Below are 23,429 nucleotides of genomic sequence, written 5' to 3' on the forward strand. Positions count from 1 at the left end.
TGTGTTAACGAGAGAATCACTGACATGATGTCAGCTGGTCCTTTTGTGGCAGGGCTGAAATGCAGTGGAAATGTTTTTTTTGGGGGATTCAGTTCATTTGCATGGCAAAGAGGGACTTTGCAATTAATTGCAATTTATCTGATCACTCTTCATAACATTCTGGAGTATATCCAAATTGCCATCATACAGCAGACTTTGTGAAAATGTATATTTGTGTCTTTCTCAAAACTTTTTGCCACGACTGTACTACAGACAGTACACACCTGCTAATGAATGAAGCCACACTTCACATGGGGGTGGAGAGGGGTAGCGTGACCTGACATTAGAGCTCTTATCTGGGGGGGGGGTTGGAGGAGATAGGCTGGAGTGTGCGGCGAGGGGTGGGGCGGCTCTGAAATAGATCACTTAAGGGGAACAAAGTGTAATTAATGGGTGTCCACAGATAAGAGGGCCCTGGCCCTATCTGGGAATGTGCTAATGGAGTTCACTCACACACTCAGCGAGAACAGTCTGTGTGGGGAAGACAAACAGGGCGACGGGTCAACACGGCCCTCTTCCATGACCAAGATCTGCGGTCATCGGGAGCAGCGGAAACCAACGGAACACAATGTTAACACGCTACACAGCAACCCGCCAAGTACGCTGGCTTCTACCCACGCACACACACACTCCCCCACCCTAGACCCAGACACATTCACACACACATCAAAACATGAGTGATGTTATGAAACTGAGCGTGGCGGCAGGTCTTCAAATGGAAGTGGACGTGGCTGTTTACTAGAGAGGAGGAGGTGGAGGAAGTGGAACGGTCCAGTTAGGGTCAACCCATGGTGACCAAGGGGGCTCAGACTGACAGAGACTTCACTCCAGCTTCCCGTCTGCGTGTGTCCCTGCGTCAGGGGACACCGCCTGGAGCCAGGGGGCCTGGAGGTGGAGGGGACCTGGGAGTGGGGTTATGGAGGGGGTAGAGGCGCCCACGTGTGCTGGGACAGTGATATGGCCCAGTGATGGACGGGCTTGTGTAAGGAGGATTTCCCCTGTTTGTTTCAGCCGCGTCTCATTCAGACAGCAGCAGTCTGGCTCCAAGAATTCTTTATGAATGTGTGTAATGTAATAGTGTGTGTGTGTGTGTGTGTGTGTGTGTGTGTGTGTGTGTGAGGGATTCACAAGTGGAGTAGGCTGGGCGTCTGGGGGTAGGCAATAGCTCTGTGTGTGCCACAGCGTCAAAGACCCGTGGGCCATCAGCTTGGTCTCACTGTCTGACGTGCCAAGGCCACAGTGACACATCACATGACCAGCTAACCTGAGTGAGATTGGTGGTTGAGATGCTCGGGTAGTGAATTCTGAACTACACTAAACTGAACATTTAATGAATACAGTCCTCATAGACATCGATCGGACCCCAACCTCGGTGTGTGTGTCTGTTTGAGCCCATGAGCACATCACAGATGTGTGTTTACGTTCAAGTTGTGTTTGTGGTGTCTGTGGGGTCATGTTGTTTGTGTGTGTGCGTGAGAGACCTGTGTGTGACCTGTGCTATGTACTCTACCGTGGTGAGGCGTAGCGGGCTAGCTATCCAGCGTCAGGGGGGCTGAGGGAGGGAGAGAAGATTGATCTATCAGAGCAGCATCAGAGAGCCCAGCCACAGCTCCACATAAAACCAAACCCTGTCCTCTGCTAGCTAGCACACTACCGCCACTTTGTCCTTGGCCTGTCTGGGTACCACTGGAGGCCAGCATGATTTGAGAGAACAAGAGCGAGAGAGAGAGAGAGGGCGAGAGAAAGGGGACAGGGGGAGCAGGGGAGAGGAAAAAAGGGTAGGACAGAGGGAGGGAGAGGTAGAGAAAGAGGCGCCCCTCAACGTCATCTGAAGAGATAACTCCCTCTCCAGAGCTTATTTTCTCCCGCTATCACTTTCCCAGGCAGCGCTACGACGTGTGTGTGTGCGCACGCGCGCGCGTGTGTGTGTTTGAGTGACAGAGAGTAAAATACTTGGGCATGCCATCTATCGTGTGTAGGAAAATAAGGGAAACATTTTACTACTCCTAATTAGAAGAGATATTCACTTTTGTTCATGTCTACCAAATACATCACTATACTTTCAACACAATACGTTTCCCCACAGCAATACTCCAACACCATCATCAAGTTTGCCCACGACACGACGGTGGTCGGCCTGATCACCGACAACAATGAGGAAGTCAGAGACCTAGCAGTGCGGTGCCAGGACAACACGACAACACGTCTTCCCCATCAGGAGGCTAAAAATATTTGGAATGGGCCCTCAGATCCTCAAAAAGTTCTACAACTGCAACATTGAGAGCATCTTGACCTGCTCCATCACTGCCTGGTATGGCAACTGCTTGGCATCCGACCGCAAGGCGCTACAGAGGGTAGTGCGTACGGCCCAGTACATCACTGGTGCCAAGCACCCTGCCATCCATGACCTCTACACCAGGCGGTGTCAGAGGAAGGCCCTCAAAATGGTCAAAGACTCCAGCCACCCAAGTCATAGACTGTTCTCTCTGTTACCGCACGGCAAGCGGTACCAATTCAACAAGCCTGGAAGAAACAGGACCCTGAACACCTTCTACCCCCAAGCCAAAAGACTGCTAAATAGTAAGTTCAAATAGTAAATAGCAACCTGGACTACCTGCATTGACCCTTTTTGTGCTAACTTTTTTGACTCATCAGATACGCTGCTGCTACTGTTGATTATCTGTCACTTTATTCCTTGTTACTGTATATGTCAATATCTACCACCATTATCTCGTACCCCTGCACATCGATTCAGCACTGTGTATGCAGCCGAGTTTTTGTTACTCATCGTGTATTTATTATTACGTGTTTTACTTTCCTATAATTTCTCTTTTCTTCTCTCTGCATTGTTGGGAAGGGTAAGTAAGCATTTCACTGTTAGTCTACACCTGTTGTTTACCAAGCATGTGACAAATAAAATGAGTTTTGATTTGATACATTTCTGGCCAGTGTTAGGAGTCAAACCAATCCAATCCAATTCAACAGAAACTACCAACAGGAACACTAGTCTTGTGATGTTTTAGTCTTGGGAAATGAACCAAAAGCCTGTAACGCTGTTGGAAGCAAACATACGTTGGACCATGGAAATAATATAAACCCAGAAATATTACAGAATACTGGGTTTAAAAAGTGTAAACGGTGAATATTATAGTGTCAGAAGCAGCTTGGACTCTCAGATGGAGGCTAGTGGAGAGATGCTCACCACCAAACACAAACAGCAGATTTTTCTTTTATGATTGAAAGTTAACTTTAGGAAAACAAAGTCCTGGGTCAACCGCGGGCCAGAACAACGTGGAAAACATGCAAACAAAAACATGCGCAACTAAAAAAGCAGCAAGCAGCCATCGGAATGCCTCTCCTTTGCAGCAAAAAGGAACCGTGGGAAGAGTTAACCTTTTGATAAGCAGCTTCTAGCCCCAGCTGTATGCATTTTTCATCGAATGTGAGTCAGAAAGAGAATAATTATATCTCTCCATCTCCCCCTCTCCTTTCTCTCTGAGGAGAAGTGCAGGGTTGTAGCCTGTCTGCTCCCCACACTAGCTCCCTGAAATGAAGAAGCACTGATGAGCACAGAAACACAAATGCTAATTCACAACACACATATACACACAACAGATGAATAGTGAAATACACGCAAGTATACAGGGATGTTGCTTATTACCCTGAACCACACCAACAAATGCAAACACAAACATGTACACACACACGAGTACCCGCCACACAGAGAAAGGTCATGAGTGTCCACCCCAGAGTGGCGCCCAGGCCAGAGTGACCTCTGAAGGAGGACACACTATCAGTATACATCCTGGGAAACCCACAGACTAGGACACCAACCCCAACAGGGCTTAAGACCTTATCTGACAGCATCAGCCGACACCATACCCCCACGCGCGCGCACACACACACACACACACACACACACACACACACACACACACACACACACACACACACACACACACACACACACACACACACACACACACACACACACACACACACACACACACACACACACACACACACACACACACACACACACACACACACACACACACACACACACACACTGGCCCTGACCCCTACAGCACTTTGCGATTAATCAAAATTGTATCAGGGATTTGAGGCGTGGGCTACAACAGGCACAGACAGGGGCATACGTGGAGGGAGGGGAGGTCAGAGGACATACCCTCACCCTCTCAATCCCCTCTCTATCGACTGCAAAGCAGAGAGAGACCCGAGCGGGCAAATGGTAAATAGAATAAAATGATCAATACCGTCTCACTTGTCAGGGGGGAGGGAGCGTTTCCAAAAAAATATGAAAAAGTTTTAACCCTGCAGCAGGTCCCATTGATCAGGCCATGTAAAACTGCCCCCTCCCTCCACCATCTCCCACCTTCTCACCCAGTCGCTCCTCTCTGTCGTGAAACATCAGTCCTGGATAACACTGCCTGGGAAGGACTGACTGCTCGTGTGAGTGCGCGTGTGGGGGAAAAAAGTGATTGAGGTGTGCGCGTGTCAGGGGATGTCCTGCTGAATGATCTTTCAGTTTTTCCATCAGCGTGCTGCATTTGATGCACTAGAAGGAGTGAGAGTCCACGGCAGGGGTCTTCACAACCTTTTCGAAAATGAGAGCTGCTTTTAACATGTCGCAAGCCACTATATATGTTTTTTAATAGCATTCAAATAGGCAGCGTCAGGGAGTCTTTATTTGGGGAGATGGGAAAAAACATGATCTTTTCATTCAAGACAGGGTAAATATATTGTTTCAGGTGACACGTTTTGTTTCGTTACTTTATCCCTCAACTTTATTTCTCTAACTTTATAGCAAGTCGAGCTAAGCTAGGTTGAAGATACCTTTGTAGCTAGCGACCTCCACCATATAACCATGAAAACAAAAGTAATTACCATCACAATAAACTTACACAGGAGGCAACAGTCATATAATATAAATGGCTTAACAGCCAACGTGCATTATTTAACATTATTAGTAAAATAGCACTCACTTTTAGGACTGGCTAATTGTTTAATTGTTGCTAGCAATCCCATAAAGCCATCAACAAAAAACACATATTTTCTTCTTCTGTGGTTTGGTAACTTTCTATCCCGGACTCTCTCAATCTTTCAAACTACGCGGCCATCCGTCTCGCGATGGACCCTCCAACCGCAAGGGGGCGTTGCGTTTCCACTCCGTTGTGGACGTCCCCACTTAAACGCATGACATCCGGCACAAAGTAACAGAGTGCTTATGGGTAATGTGACTGAAGCTTTAGGCCTCTTTCTGTCTACCCACAAGACGGTTATCATTAGTGTGATAGACAAACGTGCGCACCAAACCGACAGGCGTAATATTTCTGGAAATTAATTGGCAGATATTGTGTTACGTTTGGCTATGGCTCTATGTAGTCAGTTAGCGATGCTAATGATAACTGTCTTGTGGTTAGACAGTGGTAGGATAATGTCAATGTGGCTTTGATTGGATAGTAGGACGGAGCATTATGTATGTGCGTTTTGCTTGGCGAGCTAATCATAGGTGGGCTGCAAGCTACTGGTAGCTCGCAATCTACCTGTTGGAGAACCCTGGTCTACGGCATTATACAACACAGACTCTTTGCTGTGAGAGCGTCCCAGTCCCAGTCAAATCAGCCCAGCACATTATCACAATGTTAAGAGAAATTCATGACACATTACAGAAAACTGACTCTTTCAAAGTTAATCAAGGAGAATAGCAAAATTGGTGTGGAAGAGAGAACGAGAGAGAGAGCGAGAGTGGGGAAAAGAGTGAGTGAGAGGGAGAGGAGGAGGGAGGGGAGGAGAAAAACTACCCTCTGTCATAATTTAAGCGAGCCGCGGTCTCCCACTGCTCTGTTTACAATGTATAATTTATGCCTCCGAGTTCAAACACGGCTTTATCTGCACTCAGCTGCTAAGTGATATGATTTCACTTTTTATAGCTCGGCTATGCCCCCTCTCCACACAGAAACGGGCTGCTCGGATTCTGCACGCCTGCTGAACTGACTTTCAACTGTACAGCCCCCAAGGGCTAAAGTAGCATGTAAAAAAACCCTCCCTCGCCTCCCTAACCGACAAGTACCCCCACCCTCCCCCCCACACTCTCCCTCCCTCCTCCCCAATCCCGAAAGAAGAGATGGCTGCCTTGTATTTTACAACCGCTAAACTTTTTATTTTGCATTTACGTCCGCTGTGATGGTGGGGGGGCTGCGACGGCCCGTTTCACGCCCACGTATCTGACCCCCCATCAGGGCCACTCCGGTGACCCCCACGCTGCTGGTGCGTCAGTAATATAGCACTTACAGTAAGTTACCCCACACTTACAGCCCCACCCAGCCCACTGAACCTCCGCTCGTGCCCCTCATCGATCCCGTCAGTCAACTTAAGTGCACTGGCACGGTTAATGAAGGTGACATTTAAGATATGATCACACTCAGGGGGACTTCTGGACATTAGGGGGACGTTGGGTGTCCCACTGGTCAGACATCTGCCGTCCGTCCTAATGCGTCTCCGGGGCGATTGTCCCAGTGGCAGGTTTATATTTGGGGTTGGTAAGGGTCATCGGGTGTCAAGGACGACAGTCCTACGTGGTGAAGACAGTGAATGGTGAAGGGAGGTGAAGTTGACAGTGTAAATGCAGAGCCATTGACATTATACGGATGAGCTCTTCTCAGGCATCCTTCTTACCGATGACTCATTCTACAGTATGGACTACAGGAGTCTCGCCCTGTCTGCTTCAACCCCAATGGTTACAAATCCACCTCCCTGACCCTTCAAAACACACTCCTCTCCGCTTTCCCACCTTTTTATCGCACTTTCCCCTCCTCTTACCAATCCCCACTCTCCTCCTCCTCCTCCTCTCTTTTTACTCATTCTCTCCCATCTCCACACTCCTCCTCTCCTCCCCTCTCTCGGTGCTCTTGTCTCCGGCTATCTGCCTGCAGAATGTTTGCGCTAGCAGAAACTTCCCCATTCCTGCTCCAGGGGGAATAGTGTTCTCTCTCTCTTCCTCTCGTCTCTCAATCTCCTCTTGTGTGTTTTCCATCCTGTGAACGCTTCTCTTTTCCCCCCGGTGAACGAGTGAGCGCACTCAGTCTGCTCTCCCATCAGGGATGCACCGGTGTGATGTTACAACAGCACAATCCACAGGGATCATCCCTTTATCGTTCTATCCCACTCCCCCTTCCTCGCTCCCTCTCTTCTCCCCCCTCTATCCTGACTCCCTTTCCCCGGACTTTCTTCCTCTCTCGGTCTCATACCCACACAATCCATATGTGTCTCTCTCTCTCTAGCTAAATCTCTCTCTCGGTCTCATCCTCTCCCCGTTTATCTCTCTCTGTCCGTCTGTCTGTTTAGCTCCCTCTCTTTCTGAGGCCTTGGCCAGGGTATGGATGGGGCAAGAGAGAGAGAGAGAGAGAGAATCTATTTAAGGAGATATTTAGGTGAGTTGTGATTCAAACTGATGTCAGACTCCAGCTGGTGACAGAAGAGCTAAATGAAATGGACAGTCATTAGATTACCCTTGATCTGGTCTTCCTCTATCCCCTACCATTCCCAGCAGCCCCAAAACAAAAACACGACTCAGGAAATAAGACGGCCTCTATCAAACTCTGAATATAATTGAATGTCTTCCATACAATCATGTCAAAAAAATGTTGAATGTGGTTGTTGCGAGGAGACAAGGCGGAGACAGGGGGTTGGTGGAACATTAGATGTTGTCAGAACGTTTTTTTTTGGAACAGCACGCTTGACTCACTGATGTTTTAAAATATATAACATTCAGAATTTTTGTAATGATGTGATTTCAAAACCAAATTGCAACAACGCAAAAAGCATTTTCCAATGTTCTGGGAACATTTCCTGTTAGCTGGGTAAAGCTGCAATGCGAATCATGAGGTCAAATATGGGTGAAATACTCTTGACCTAATTTTTGCGGGTTTGGTACTTAGGGCTGCATGGCTATTGTAGTTGGCTATTGTAGTTGGCTATTGTAGTTGGCTACTGTAGTTTTCTGTAGTCTACTTCATTCTTCTCCTGTGTCTACTACTTCTATTATTTTATAGCTGTGTGTGTGTGTGTGTGTGTGTGTGGTGTGTGTGTGTGTGTGACAGCGAGAGATTATGATAACTCTAATTCAAATATATAAATAGTGTTTTTGGCTGAGTGTGACATACGCATCCGTCCCATTCCCACGAGGACATAGAGGAAGAGAGACAGAAAGGGGAGGGGGACTCAATGGCAGTGTGAAGCAGCAATGGCAATCGCGTGATGTTGCTCACAAAAGACCATTCTGACATGTCTATGTAACATGATCGTCTGGTAACTAAAGTACAGGTATAGGGCATACTGCATAAGCATAATGCATGCGCACGCACACACACGCGCACACACACGCACACACACACACACACACACACACACACACACACACACACACACACACACACACACACACACACACACACACACACACACACACACACACACACACACACACACACACACACACACACACACACACACACACACACACACACACACACACACACACACACACACACAGGATGATGACAGGATGAATGTTGTTTGGGTGGAACTCGACCCTGTCTGTGCCCCGGGGCCAGAGCCACACAGGTGTTCCTGGTCCACACCTGGCCCGGGCCGAGCTGGGTATGCTGGGCTTGGCTGTCACCCTCTGAGTAGCTGTCAGACAGCGGCAGGGCCAAAACTGACCCCGCTACACCGAGGTCACACCTGTGACATGGGAGGCCCAGTCTGTCGGTCTGACGACGTAAACACCCACACAGACAAGTCACGGGCTCTTAATCGCCACTTACTGTCACTCCCGTTTAATACGCTACTCAACGAGTCTCAACCTCCACAATACACAGAGCTGAGGCAACGTGGACGCAGTCCTGAATGAGAATTACCAGCCGTGGAGATAGTACAGCTTGTGGTTGGGTGTAAGTCTGTGTGTCTTTGCAGGGCGGTACAGAGAGCAGCTTTGCAAGGCACGCTCCCATGCACAATTATCAAAGCCAATCACACGGACACATGGGAGCCTGGATTCCTTCCTTGGCCGCCAGGTTGTGGGTGGGGGCTGGGGGGGAGAGGGAGAGAGAGGAAGGGGGAGAGAGAGCGCTGTCCGATCCTCACCCAGGCCTGTGCCACCAGGGGTAGCCCATACCGGAGTGCCCAGTGCCCCCCTGTGTCACATCCTGGGAAGACAGGCGGGCAAACGAGCAGGCGGGTAGTAGGCATGTTGGGATTGTCCTGCCCTCGACCCGTGAACGCTGGCACAACCCGTTCAGCTGGCAAAAAAAAAAAAAAGAGGCCCCGGCGAGAGAAACAGACACAGAGTCGGCATTACCGGCTAATCTCATTAAACAGGCAGCCCTGCCAAGAGCCGGGGTCAGCCAGAGTGCCACGTCACTCAGATCACCTTTGGCACTGCCCCTGACCTGCGGGCATCACTAGGACAGGGACTCTGGCGTGACTTCTGGGCAGTCTGGGGTGTGTAGCGTATCGCTTAGGCTAGCTAAGTCTGGTGGTGAATGTACTGTATGCACTCAGGGTGGATAAGGGACGTAGGATGGTGGGCTAGAGAGAGAGAGGGCCGTGATAGAGGGAGGGAGAACGAGAGAATGCGAGTGAGAGCGAGAGAGAAACTGCTAGAGAGGAAGAGGGGAGAGAGGGGTGAAAAAAGATCAGGCAAGCAGGAAGGATAAGCAGCTTCCTCCCACTGGGGATGGGTTTAATATATTTACAGAGGATTGTATCAGGGTGCCTGCAGTTAAAAGGGCCATCCCTATCCAACAGGGTCATCGACAGTGTGATGTGCCACTGAGAGGGGAAAAGTCTGTCATTGAGCTGGAAAACACACGAGCACACGCACAAACAAACAAATAAACACAATAGCGCAATGTGCTGGCACACCCATACGGTTTAGAAACAGAGACATTATTAGTCAGTAACAAACATGATAGACAATCTCATGAAGTTGACAGGAGACCCACCAGCAAGACTTTCCGCATGTTACCATCTTTAGAGAGCAGAAAGAAAATCACTGCACAATGCATTTACACCTACAATCTCTGTCTTTCAGGGTCACCTTGTGTGAATGAGCCCAATGGGAGAACAGGGTTGCATTCCCTAGGAACTAAACATAAGCAAACAGGCCGAAACAGGGAAGGACTAAGCTGAACTTGTCTAATAAGAAAGGTTTGTTTCCGGTTGCAAATGTTTTGCTACGCTGTGCACTAATGATTACACCCCAGCTCCTGTAGGTGTAGAGTTGGCTGTTCCAGAACCTTCTCCTCTGAGTTGAAAGCAGAGCTGATATGATGATGACACATTTAGCATTTGCTCTCTCTGCTCATATGACATGTCACGACAAGGGGTGGGTGGGGGGGGGGGGGGGGGGGATGGAGGGGAGAGTCAAGGTGGGCGTCGTAGCCGTCATCGCCACCCCAGCATCGTGCTGCTACAAGACCAGGTCAACTACATCAGTTAATATTACCCGGCCAGAAGTGCTCTATACAGACCACTGTCTTCTCACTGGCCCAACAGCATCTCAATCTGTGGGGTCAAAATGATCCAAAACTGCAATGAAATACATGTATTTACGCAGTAGATCATGTCCCCATAGTCAAATGAACTCACAAAATGGTTTTTGGAATAGGTGAAATCAACCAATCAAAAATAGATGTCTTTACATCAGCAGTTGCCTCAAGGTGCTTTACAGATATCTAGCCTAGAATCCCAAAGAGCAAGCAATGTAGAAGCACAGCGGCTAGGAAAAACTACTAGAAAGAGAAAGAAGATGCCTATAGAGCAGCTATTCCCAAACTGAAATACCCCAGACACGCAATGCCGTCAGGGGTACGCCAAATAATAATAATTATTGTTCGATTTTTTAAAAACAGTTTGGGTGAGGTTTTTCTCTCACCCGAGTAGCCTCATTTCACTGCCAAAAATAAAATTAAGCCATCTCGTGTTCAGTGAAATAACAACGCAATGTCAAATACAGGTAGCCTAGTCAAATAATTAACATCCAATCACATTAACCGGTACTCTCTCGAGGGAAACCTTCACTCTTGCGCAGACATTTAGAAATGAAACATGACAATTTGAAAAATAAGCGAGAGGAGTTTTTTGGGTGAGAATTAAGACAACTTTCAAGTAGTAAGACACATCTAAAAGTTGTGAGCTACCGAGTAGCTAGGATAGGCAAGCCCCAATCTATTGTGGAGGACTTAATTCTTCCTGATGCCGCGGATATGGCTGGGACAATGCTGGGGGAAAAGGACAACAAAAAACTATACAGACAATGCCTTCATCAAACAACATCGTTTCACAACACATCAATGACATGGCAGGAGATGTTTTGAAACAATTACTGCTTCGCATACAAGCCAGTGAATTATATGCCTTACAGCTGGATGAGTCAACAGACGTGGCGGGCCTGGCACAGCTCCTGGTATATGTCCGTTATGTTATGGGGGGTCAATTAAGGAAGACATCCTCTTCTGCAAACCACTGGAAACCAGGACAACATGAGAGGATACTTTTAAAGTACTGGACAGCTTTGTGACATGAAATGGACTTTGGCGGTCAAGATGTGATGGTATCTGTACTGATGGCGCAAAAGCCATGACAGGGAGACATAGTGGATTGGTAACGCGTGTGCAAGCAGTTGCTCCCGATGCCACTTGGGTACTCTGCAGCATCCACCGAGAGGCTCTTGCTGCCAAGGGAATGCCTGACAGCTTGTAAGACGTTTTGGACACTACAGTGAAAATGGTTAACTTTGTTAAAGCAAGGCCCCTGAACTCTCGTGTAATCGGCATTATGCAATGATATGGGCAGTGACCATGTAAAGCTTTTATAACATACAGAAGTGCGCTGGTTATCAAGGGGCAAAGTATTGACACATTTTGTTTTTTTAAATTGAGAGACAAGCTTAAAGTTTTCTTTACTGACCATAATTTTCACTTGTCTGACCGCTTTCATGATGACGAGTTTCTCACACAACTGGCCAATCTGGGTGATGTTTTTTCTCACCTGAATGATCTGAATCTAGGATTACAGGGACTCTCCGCAACTATATTCAATGTGCTGGACAAAATTGAGGCTATGATTAAGAAGTTGGAGCTCTTCTCTGTCTGCATTAACAAGGACAACACACAGGTCTTTCCATCATTGTATACGGACAATGTCAAATGTGATATAGTGAAGCACCTGAGTGAGTTGGGTGCGCAATTACGCAGGTACTTTCCCAAAACGGACGACACAAACAATTGGATTCGTTATCCCTTTCATGCCCTGCCTCCAGTCCACTTACATCTGAACAAGAGAGCCTCATTGAAATTGCAACAAGCGGTTCTGTGAAAATGGAATTTAATCAGAAGCTACTGCCAGATTTCTGGATAGGGCTGCGCTCAGAGGTTCTTGCCTTGGCAAATCGCGCTGTTAAGACACTGATGTCCTTTGCAACCACCTACCTATGTGACAGTGGAATCTCGGCCCTCACTAACATGAAAACTAAATACAGGCACAGACTGTGTGTGGGAAATAATTTAAGACTGAGACTCTCTCCAATACAACCCAACATTGAGTTATGTGCATCCTTTCAAGCACACCCTTCTCATTAACCTGTGGTGAGTTATTCACAATTGTTGATGAACAAATAAGGTTTTATATGTAAGATGGCTAAATAAAGAGTAAAATTATTGATTATTATTATATTATTATTTGTGCCCTGATCCTATAAGAGCTCTTTGTCACTTCCGACGAGCCGGGTTGTGACAAATACTGAGTCATTCTTATGTTTAATAAATGTATCCTATAGTGTGTGTGTGTGTGGCAGGCTTACAATGATGGCAAAAAAACAACATTTGAGAGTGCACTGACCCTGGTGCTAGAGGGGGTACGCAGCTGGAGGTTGAATTTTTGAAGGGGTACGGGACTACAAAAAGTTTGGGAACCACTGCTATAGAGGAACCAGGCTCAGAGGGGTGGGCAGTTATCTTCTGTCTGTAAAGGTTAAGAGTACATTTGGCAATTAAGTTAAATCCTACTTCTACTTGGTACTCTTCACACAGGTAGAAAGTGTGTGCAGTTTACGCTTAATCCTGTGTAAGCTAATGTATATAATTTACTATGCAAGAGACAAAATTCACAAATTCTACAGCACAACGGCAGAGTCATGTCTTAAGTATAAAACTAATAATGGCCGTATAATCCCTGCTTTCTGGGAAGGCTACAAAGTCTGGAAGTTGGGGGCGGAGCTAGAAAGTTGGCTGTCAGAAGTATTACAAAGTAAACATACTTTTTCAAGGCATGGCATATGGGGGTGTAGTGAGATGCCCGATGGGTTGGACGATTCTCTTCTCATCACTCATCTTGAAAAAAAACCTATACTAAAAATGTGGAAATCAATCAATCCGGCATCATTAACACAAAGGAAAAATCTAACGATTTATTATTTAAATACTGAAAGTGCGTGGGCTACGGAGAGAAAAATGCCGCAGCTTCAGGCCATTGGGCGAAATGTGAAGCCGGTGCTAGAGGTGGGGGTGTGTGCTAGTGGGTCTGGGCAGGTGTGAAGTCGTTGATGTTTGTATGATGTTGTCGTTTGTATGTGTATGTTTTGTATTGTTTATGAAAGACGTAAAAACGTAAAAACATAACAAAGTGTGTGCATGCAAACAGTATTGTATGACACCTTGAAACATTGCAATGGTTGGTTTAATTGAATTCTATATTGGGAGTCTGACACCAACTAAACCATCGTCTGTAAGATAGTGTCCCCTCCCTAACTCCACCCAGCAACCGCCTCCCCAGATGACCCCCCCCCCCCCCAACCCCAGAGAAGTGGTGCTAAGCTGGAGGGGCCAAGATAGTGAGACCTCCAGGGCCGCACTGTGACCGGCACACCCACCGCACAGCCTGTTAAGACCCCAATCTTCTTACTGCAAGTCCTGATACATAACAAAATAAGGCGGGTGGAGAAGGAGAAAGAAGGGGAGGGAGGGAGGGAGGCTGAAAAGAAACGAGGTCTTTCCAAGGCTAACGTCATTGGTGTGCTGGTGACGCACCGCCTTAAGTCTCTTGGCCGAGGCGGACAGCATTACTCATTAGCCAGTGCCAATAGACATGCTTAATGGTAGAAAAAAGATAAGTAAAGGCAAATTAACCCAATCGCCTTTCTGACTCAAGGGACACTGTAGCAACGCAGTCTGGCTTTCGGATGCTTAGTTTTGAAACAGGCTCTGGCTGGCAAACGGCTCGCAAATTATGGCTATTGTTCCAGACACTGAATGTCCTTTGACGTGTAAACTTTGCTCTGTAAAGCGAGCATCTGCTGAATATAGAATCCCATCTAGATATTCATACAGGAATAGCTGGAGCGCTATCCCAGTAAAGGTTGAGAGTTCACGGGGTATGTTCAGCCGGCTGGGCCCTGCCTGCGTAGCTGTGGGCCCGGGGCCAGTGCTGAGATTGTGATTAGCTCCTGCTGGTTACTCTGTGAAATGGGATCAGGCGGAGGAGGAGGAGGAGGAGGAGGGGTGCAACCCAAGGTGACACACTTCACGACTGGCCCAAAGTTTGCCGTGTGATTTAGACATTTTTATCAAGCTCCTGGAAGGATCCGGCCAAGACACGGCCCGAAGGACCAGGATTGGCTGAGGTGAGTGAGCAGGGGGAGTGGGGTGTGGTGGTGGTAGTGGTGGGGGGGCAGAGTCTCCCTGCCAGATGGATTGTGGGTAAACTCTGGGATCCCGTGCCAGAATCCAGGATTCTACAGATGAACCTTTCCATAAAGCCCTACCTTCCTGGTAGCTCTCCACAGCGCTGCTCTCTCTGTAGAAATTCTTTAGAATCAACACAGGAAAGTGTTTCTTTCTCCTCATAAGGGTGACAAACACAAAAGGAATATACTTCACATGGACAAGTCAGTGCCATAGGATTTGACGAGGACTCTCACTATTGGGAGTTTAGACACAGTAAGAACAGTACAATATCCCCTTGACATACACACTGGTAATCTGGTGTATGCGTCAATGTGTACGTGCGTGTTTATGTATGTGTGTGTGTGTGTGTACACGTGTAGCTCCAGGAACTCATTACCAGGAAACAAATCTATGCATGACATTGGTTTATACCAGCCTGTTTTATCATCGGCTGGGGACTTCACTTTATCTGAATAAGCAAAGAGAAAAACACATTCAGACACAAACATAAACGCATTCAAACCCTGCATACACACCCTTACGTATGTCTTTGGACAGTGAAGCTAAAACGTTTAATTTGCCTCTATACTCCAGCATTTAGGATTTGAGGCAACGGTACAGAATGTCACCTTTTATTTGAGGGTATTTTAATACATATCTGTTTACCATTTAGAAACGAATGCACTTTATGTATCTAATCCCACCCATTTCAATGTGTCATAAGTATTTGGACAAATTCGCTTACAGTGTATTACATTTTGTCAAAAGTTTAGTATTTGGTCCCATATCTTAGCGCGCAATGACTACATCAAGCTTGCGACTCTACAAACTTGTTAGATGCATTTGCAGTTTGTCTTGGTTGTGTTTTGAATTATGTTGTGCCCAATATAAATGAATGTTAAATAATGCATTGGGTAATTGAGTACATAATAATAGAATAGGTTTCTTAACACTTCAACATTAGTGTGGATGCTATCGCGAATACGGTAACCATAACTGAATGGTGAATAATGACGAGTGAGAAAGTTAGAGGCATAAAAATCATACCGTCCCAGAAATGCTAACCTCCCCTGTTATTGGTAAGGCTGATAGGGTAGCATCATTATTCATGATTCATTCATGATTATCCTTAATCATGGGAGCATATCCACATGAATGTAGTGTTCAGAAACATATTCTATTCTTATTTACAATTAAAGTGACTCCAGAATTACACGATACATTATTTACCATTCAATTAAATTACGGACAACCAATTCCGAAACACAACCAAAACAAACTGCAAATGCATCTAACAAGTTTGAAAAGTCACAAACTTGGTGGTGTCATTGTATGCTAGGAATATGGGACCAAATACTAAACCTTTGACAAACCTGAATACACTATAAGTGCATTTGTCCAAATACTTATGACAACTTAAAATGGGGGGACTACATAAAGTGCATTCATTTCTAAATGGTAAAACAGATTTTTATTGAAAATACCCTCAAATAAAAGGTGACATTCTGTACTGTCGCCTCATATAAAACATTTGATCTCAAATCCAAAATGCTGGAGTATAGAGACAAATGAAATGTTTTCGCTTCACTGTCCAAAGACATACGTGTATGATTAAGGCCAAATCACGCTATAACAAACATAACCTACACAAAAGAATGATTGAGAGAACATTTTCTGTAAGTGTGTGCGTTTGTATACCCATGCTTCTGTGCGTGGGGGTGTGTGTGTATGTATGTCCATGTGTTCACGCCAGCTTTCCGGCGAACCTGGCTCTTTTGGCATGGCTGATGAAGATATCAGAGTAAAGGCAGGAGCTGAATGTAGAGGAGGACTTTGTGGCACGAAGGCAGCACACTTTGAAGCTAGATCTGCACAGAACAGCCAAGGGAATTCTCTACCTCTACATCTCTCTCTACCTCTACACTCGCCACTTCTTTCCCTGCTCTTTCTCCGACAGACCTGAAAGAAAGTTGCTTTTCCAACCTTCACACAAAAGGGACTTTTTCATTTAGCCAACAAGCTCAAGAACTGGCAACCCAGCCCCCCGCCCCGAAGTGATCCATTTTGAATGTTTGTCGGAGAGACGATGGTGGTTGGGGCCCCCCTGGGAGGGCGAGGTGAGATGCTAGGGTTTCTGACTTCGTAAACAGACCTTGGTATAGAGACCTGGCTCAAAGCTAAACATCATTCACTCACGCTGCTTGCACACTGACACAGAATTAAATACAGCAATATGGATGCAAACAGTGAATACAAACACACAGGCATAATGTAGTACATTCATTTTTGTACACAGAATAGACACTTACAGATGTAGGATCTTAAATTGAGCCAGTTTTCTACAGCAGCAAAATAATCCTGCAGCAATGGACATTTTTGTAGGGGTTGATACACTTTTCGTTAAGGCAAATCAAGTCTGACATTTCAAAGTGGAAATGACAAACTTTAAGACTTTTTAAAACTCAAATACACTACATGTTTGCATTTCCTGCTGGGCAGGAAAATTCTCAGCTGCAAAAGAGTGATCAAATTAAGATCCTACATCTGTACGCCTTCCCGCCCACACCCACATACACACAATGGACAATAAGGTGGTTCCAACATGGCTCATGACATGGCAGGTGACATTAAACAAAAGGGACACCCTCTCATTCCAGGGAGCGCTAACTCGCCACTTCCTGCCACGCCGCGTTTTGTTTTCTCCCTTCATGTATTTTTCTGGCGCGGTGGTTGGGGCATGCATTGCCGAGAGCCCATTTCCTGCGCCGCGCCTGCCGTAATTGCGCCGCGAGACGGCCAGGCTGGCGGTGACATCGGTGGTGAAAACAAGCAGAAAATCTAACTGTTCCATATCAAGGAATATTTTGACTCCGGCTAATGTGACTTAAATACCTTGTTCCACAGTCGAGTAGGCTGGCACCTGCTGCATGGGAGCCAGCCAATTACAGGACACGTACTGTCTCTCATTTTCTGATTCAATTAGCATGCTTCAGAGCTTTCCAGTCTAATTGCAAACTACTTCACAGTTACCTCTCTGATTAATCGCTGCCCATCTGCAAGCCATCGCAAAACTTGGTGGAACAAATGTGTGTGTTTTAGAATGCAGCGAGCTCAGCGAATCAGAGACGGATGGGCGGGCGGCCGGGCCTGAGGCTTGGCGGCTGGTTGGTGGAGGAAGTGCTTCTCTGTCTCTCCACCCTCCTCCCCGACCGCGCTGTTGGTGCAAACTGCGGGCTTGGTTCAGCAGGGCGGTGGCGTTCTGACATCACTGAGGGGAGATTAAGAGGAGTGACGGTCCAGCACTAGCAACTGCGGTGTTAGACAACAGCTTTCACAGACATGGAGCTAGCTGGATAGGCAGAGAATAAGGGGAGGGGAGGGTGTGTTTCTATGTGCGGGGGTGTGTGGTGAGGAACAGCACTGAGGTCAAAGGTCAGGGTGTAGAGTTTCGACCTGCTCCTCCAGTGAGGGCCAAGGCCTGGGAGATCAAAGAGCAGGGCTACTTAGACAGTAACAGGCTCCTGAGTCCTGATAAACACGCTGCTATCTCTCTCTGTCTCCCAGGCCTGCCATAGCACAGCGCCCCTCACCTCTCCAACCTCCACCAATCAATAGCACACTGTTTGTCTCTGTTGCCAGTGTTTATGGAGACCTTTCCAGCATGCAGAGCGGAGCCGAGAGGAGGACACCTAATGTACTGGGGAGCATGAGGTTATCACAGCCGCGGACCTCGCTCGCAGTAGAGGGCTTCACTTTCACAGGCAGAGCACTGTGCCGAGATCACCTACAATTCCCCTCTCTGTTCTCCACCGTACCTCTATTGACAAATCGGAGACCAAGGTCACCCCAGTGTTTACATAGCCTTTAGCCCACATTACATCAGCCACCGCCACACTGTGCGAGGCCGCACCGCACCGCCAATGCCAGTAAATCACCTGGCAACTCTCCCTGCCGCCCACCCTCCTAGAGAGACAACAGAGGTGGTCTGGGACACAACAGCCATCAGGGTGGCTAACCTGTGTCCTCCACCTCCACAACTCAGCCCCCCCCCCCCCCGCTCCAAATCCATTCTCTGTTCTGTACAGGCCATGCAGCGCGCGGCACGCCAACACAACGGTAAGCATAATGCATATTGTTGCTTGGCTCCTGATAATGATGTATAACCCGGTGGCTGCAGAAGAATATAATACCGATATGTCAGGTCTCTTATTTGGCCACAATTTGCATGGTTCTAATAGCTTATCGACTGGCTCAAGGTTGAGCGGGGCCAGAGCAGGCCCACTGTAATGACTGAGTGCACGCCGCGGGTTTATTTCAAGCTCTCCCGGCTCAGTTGGCCCGGCCCTTTCGTCAATACCCAATCTTGATCCCTCTATGTCCCCCCCCCTCCTATGAAACCCCGCACCTATAATGTCACCCCACCCCCCGCCAACTCCCGTTTTTAAATGATTCCTGTATCATACGAACATTTCCCATGGAGATCAATACAGGTGCCATTCATTAGGCTCCCCAAAAACTGCTCGTCTGCAAACACACACTCATATTAGAAATATCGACCCCCCCCTGGGTTACCGACACTCTGATTGACTTGTCTTTCTCTGTGAGAAGCTCTAATAACCAAAACAAACTTTTGAAATTACAATTATGGATCTGTTTGAAGAATGAAAAAAAATAAAAAATTGAAAAACATGCTCTGAAACTGCCTATATTTGAGAACGTGGTTTAGAAAACACAAATATGACATTCATAAGAGAAATACACCGTGTTCTGTGTTATACATACAACATAAATACGGCTTTAAGTTCAATAGAAGTCGTTCTGACTGGAATCAGGTAGCTACTGCAAGGCGCTGCAGTCTTCGGGCATGTTAGTGACCATTAAAATAGTACCAATGTTACATCACAGGTAAACATGATGTGGTATAGTCCTGAGCAAAGCAGCCTAGTCGTAATCATGTTAGGTAAGTTGATTGCTATTCCTCTTCCCAGTCTACTCTCTTCTGATGCTGGTTGAAACCACGACTTACGATTAGCTGTGAAACAAGGCTGAACCACCTCTAGTATTTTTTACTTATCTAGTTTTTTACTTAACACTTTTATTTTTCTTAAAACTGCACTGTTGGTTAAGGGCTTGTAAGTAAGCATTTCCCTTTAAGGTCTACACCGGTTGAATTCAGCGCATGTGACAAATACAATTTCATTTGACTTGATTCAACGACAGGCTATTTAACATGTAAAACTCTTATTTAACTGTGTGTATAGTTGTGTATATACACTGACTGTACAAAACTTTAGGAACACCTTCCTAATATTGAGTTTCACCCTCTTTTGCCCTCAGAACAGCTGCAATTTGTCGGGGCGTGGACTCTACATGGTGTCGAAAGCATTCCACAGGGATGCTGGCCCATGTTGACTCCAATGCTTCCTACAGTTGTGTCAAGTTGGCTGGATGTTCATTGGGTGGTGGACCATTCTTGATACACACGGGAAACTGTTGAGCGTGAAAAACCCAGCAGCATTGCAGTTCTCGACACACTCAAACCGGTGCGCCTGGCACATACTACCATACCCCGTTCACATATTTTGCCTTTTCCATTCACAATCCATGTCTCAATTATCTCAAGGCTTAAAAATCCTTCTTTAACCTGTCTCCTCCCCTTCATCTACACTGATTGAAGTGGATTTAACAAGTGACATCAGTAGGGATCATAGCTTTCACCTGGATTCACCTGGTCAGTCTATGTCATGGAAAGAGCAGGTGTTCCTAATGTTTTGTACACTAAGTGTATGTTTCATTCATGTATCTAATGTGATGCGTTGATCACAGATCCACCCCTCTCTCCTGTTTAATGTGAACTGGGAGAAACAGCAGGGGCCAATTTAGCTAGCCCTGCTGGGTTACCCCCTGAACCAGGTTGTTCCACTGGATATTATAAGGTGAATGCACCAATTTGTAAGTCGCTCTGGATAAGAGCGTCTGCTAAATGACTAAAATGTAAATGTAAATGTGAACCGAAACAGACACTCACTCACGCGCACACACACAAACAGAAACTAGAGAATCTCCATCTTAACATATGTTTGATGGTGATTCTACAGAGCCACACACACACACCACACACACACACGTCCACAAATACTAAGCACCAGAGAAGAAGAGCCCTCTACCCTCCCTGTGAATCATGCTATTAACTCACCATAGGATGTCAGTTGGAATAACCACAGTGCTAGGCAGCCCGCGCAGCTAGGAGATGAAACTGATCAATTCCAGGCAGGAAGTGGTTAAAAAAATGATTATTACCTGACCTTTGACTATCTAACAAAACAATTCACACTATCTGTGACCTTACACTTCTTCAAATGGGAGAGTATTGATTGTCTGTGCTTTGCAGACTAACATCTTGGCCAGCATGTCTGGGACAGGCTACAAAGAGAGGAGAGACAGAGAGGAGAGAGCTACAGCCATAGCAATTAAAGAAAGATAGCGGGAGGTGGCTAACAGCATGCTCCTTCTAAAGACTGGCTGGCTGACTGGCTAACTGGCTGGGCCAAGACCTCCCTCCTCTCCTCCTCAGTATCAATCGCCACAGGATTCCTGCTGACATGGACCTGGGAGGTGAACGTGAGTGTGAGTGTGCGTGTAAATCACATAGTATTGTTAACTAAAAAACGACTGTAGTATGTCTGAGTGATGTAAAGCTCTTTGTACAGTTACCGTGAGTAACAGGGACTAACATGTTCTCTCTAGCTCTCCTCCTCTCACTCAGAACAGACTTCATAACAGCAGCAGCAGCGGAGGCGGGATCTGTCCTTCCATCCAAGCCACTTCACCGGGTTAGAGTCGAGGGCAATCGCGGTAGGAAAAAGGTGTGCGTCCCAAATGGCACCCTATTCCATATGTAGTGCAGTACAAAAGTAGTGCACCACGTAGGGCATGTGGTGTCATTTGGGACACAGGCAAAGTCTCAATGTCAGGAGAAGTCAGTGGGTTTGTCAAGAGGAACTCTTCACTCCCATCTCATTTTCCCTCTCTCACACGGCTAAAAGGCTTTGTTACTGTACCACTTAGAGGTCTCACTGAGTTGGAAGTAGAGGCCATTACAAGCTGTAATAGCCTAGGTGGATTTCTAAATGACCAATGAGAAAGTGTTTGGACTATTTCCGAAGCATTGTGCTACTGATTTGAAAGAAATACAACATTTCTTATTAAAGCACTACGTGTTGAAGTATTGAGTGCAAAATTACCAATATGTGGGTTTGTATATTTTCCACAACTAGATAATCACAGAGGAAAGTAAGATGACTAATGGCGCAATGACAAAGAGAGAGAGAAAAATGAAGCAATTAGTTTTTTCTCTTCTTCTTCAGAATTACAGGAAATTCATGACTTGAGTTGGTGAAACACAAAAACATCCATATGAAGAGGATGCTTTGTAGTGAAGCTGAGGGGGGAGAGGGGGAGAGGGAGAGGTATCTTAAGGAGAGTGGTCGGCCAGGCAGGGACTCATTTGGCTCTCGGTGTGTCCGTCTTTGACAAATCAATTCCCAAACGCTGCCTTATAAAGCTACTTCCAAAAAGGGGGAGAAGAAAAGAGAAATCAAAGGTTTGCTGGGAATGAGCTAGGAGTGGTCCTCAGTCGAGGGGTCACAGTGAAGCTGGGGCAGCCTTGCCTACTGTGGGCACTGAGCTGGAACTAAGTGTGGCGCTGAGGCGCCAGGGCCTGGAAACAAGCCAAGCCCCAACTGGCCACTCCCTCTCTTTCTTTCCCTCACTCAGCCTAACATTTTCATTAAGATAGGGAGGCCAGGGAGGGAGGGGGGGAGAGAGAGAGGGAGGGAGGGAGGGATCGAGAGCGAAAGAGAGAAGGGAGATGAACTCTGACAGCAATGTTACCCCAAATAATGCACTCAATCCTATTTCAACACCCCTAGAGAGGTGATGTAGGGAGGGTCGCGCCATAGGAGGGCGTGGTATGTGAGGGGGGTACGGACCACCTTCGACGGGGCGTGGAGGACAGACAAAGAGGCCTATGAGCTAGGCCAGATAGCTGTGAGTGAGCTGGGCGTCACTCTGCCTCCCTGCACACACACACACACACACACACACACACACACACACACACACACACACACACACACACACCACACACCATCTGCTGACACCAACACATGACAGAGCAAATAGGGGGATGATCTAAAAATAATAAAATCATGTTTCAGGAAAGGGCAGGGTGAGGGGCTTTAAGAGGGAGCTTAGCGGGTCACGGAGGTCAAACGTACAATGCAGCATTATAATGTATCTAGTTTGGGTGCTAGGTTTAGATGAATCCTCTGAAAACAAAGTGGAGGATGAAAGTCAATAGATGCGATGGGCTGAAGAATATGACAAAACAAGCAATTAAAAGAGTAGTTACCCGGACTGAGTTTTGGATTGATCTGTATAGCTGATAATATGGTAGGGCAGTGGTCACCAACTGGTCGATCATGACCAAGGCATTCCTAGTCGACCGCCAAACATTTCTATAAAAAGACAACAACAATAAAGCCTTGCATTGCTATACTGAATGTATTTGTCTCGCGGTGTTGACAGTAGGTGCACTCCATTTCATGTTTCTGAAGGTAGAGACCCTGCCTTTCCGGCGGG

The 23,429-nt window shown here is 46.7% G+C and overlaps 1 protein-coding gene across 6 annotated transcripts in view; it reads right to left on the bottom strand.

Annotated features, from left to right (window-relative positions):
• Positions 1-23,429, bottom strand: part of LOC106580148 (cotranscriptional regulator ARB2A homolog) — a 200,619-nt gene that overhangs the window by 17,264 nt on the left and 159,926 nt on the right. Inside the window, exon 11 of one of the 6 annotated variants that reach the window (XM_045704313.1) lies at positions 1,550-1,591. The exons of the other annotated variants lie outside the window; for them this stretch is intronic. Within the exon in view, the coding sequence (XP_045560269.1) occupies positions 1,569-1,591 (23 nt within the window). The 3' untranslated portion in view covers positions 1,550-1,568. The remainder of the gene's footprint in view (positions 1-1,549; positions 1,592-23,429) is intronic. 6 annotated transcript variants of the gene reach the window in all.

This window comes from Salmo salar, chromosome 20 (genome assembly GCF_965601325.2).
Source record: "Salmo salar chromosome 20, fSalSal1, whole genome shotgun sequence".
Classification (NCBI taxonomy): domain Eukaryota; kingdom Metazoa; phylum Chordata; class Actinopteri; order Salmoniformes; family Salmonidae; genus Salmo; species Salmo salar.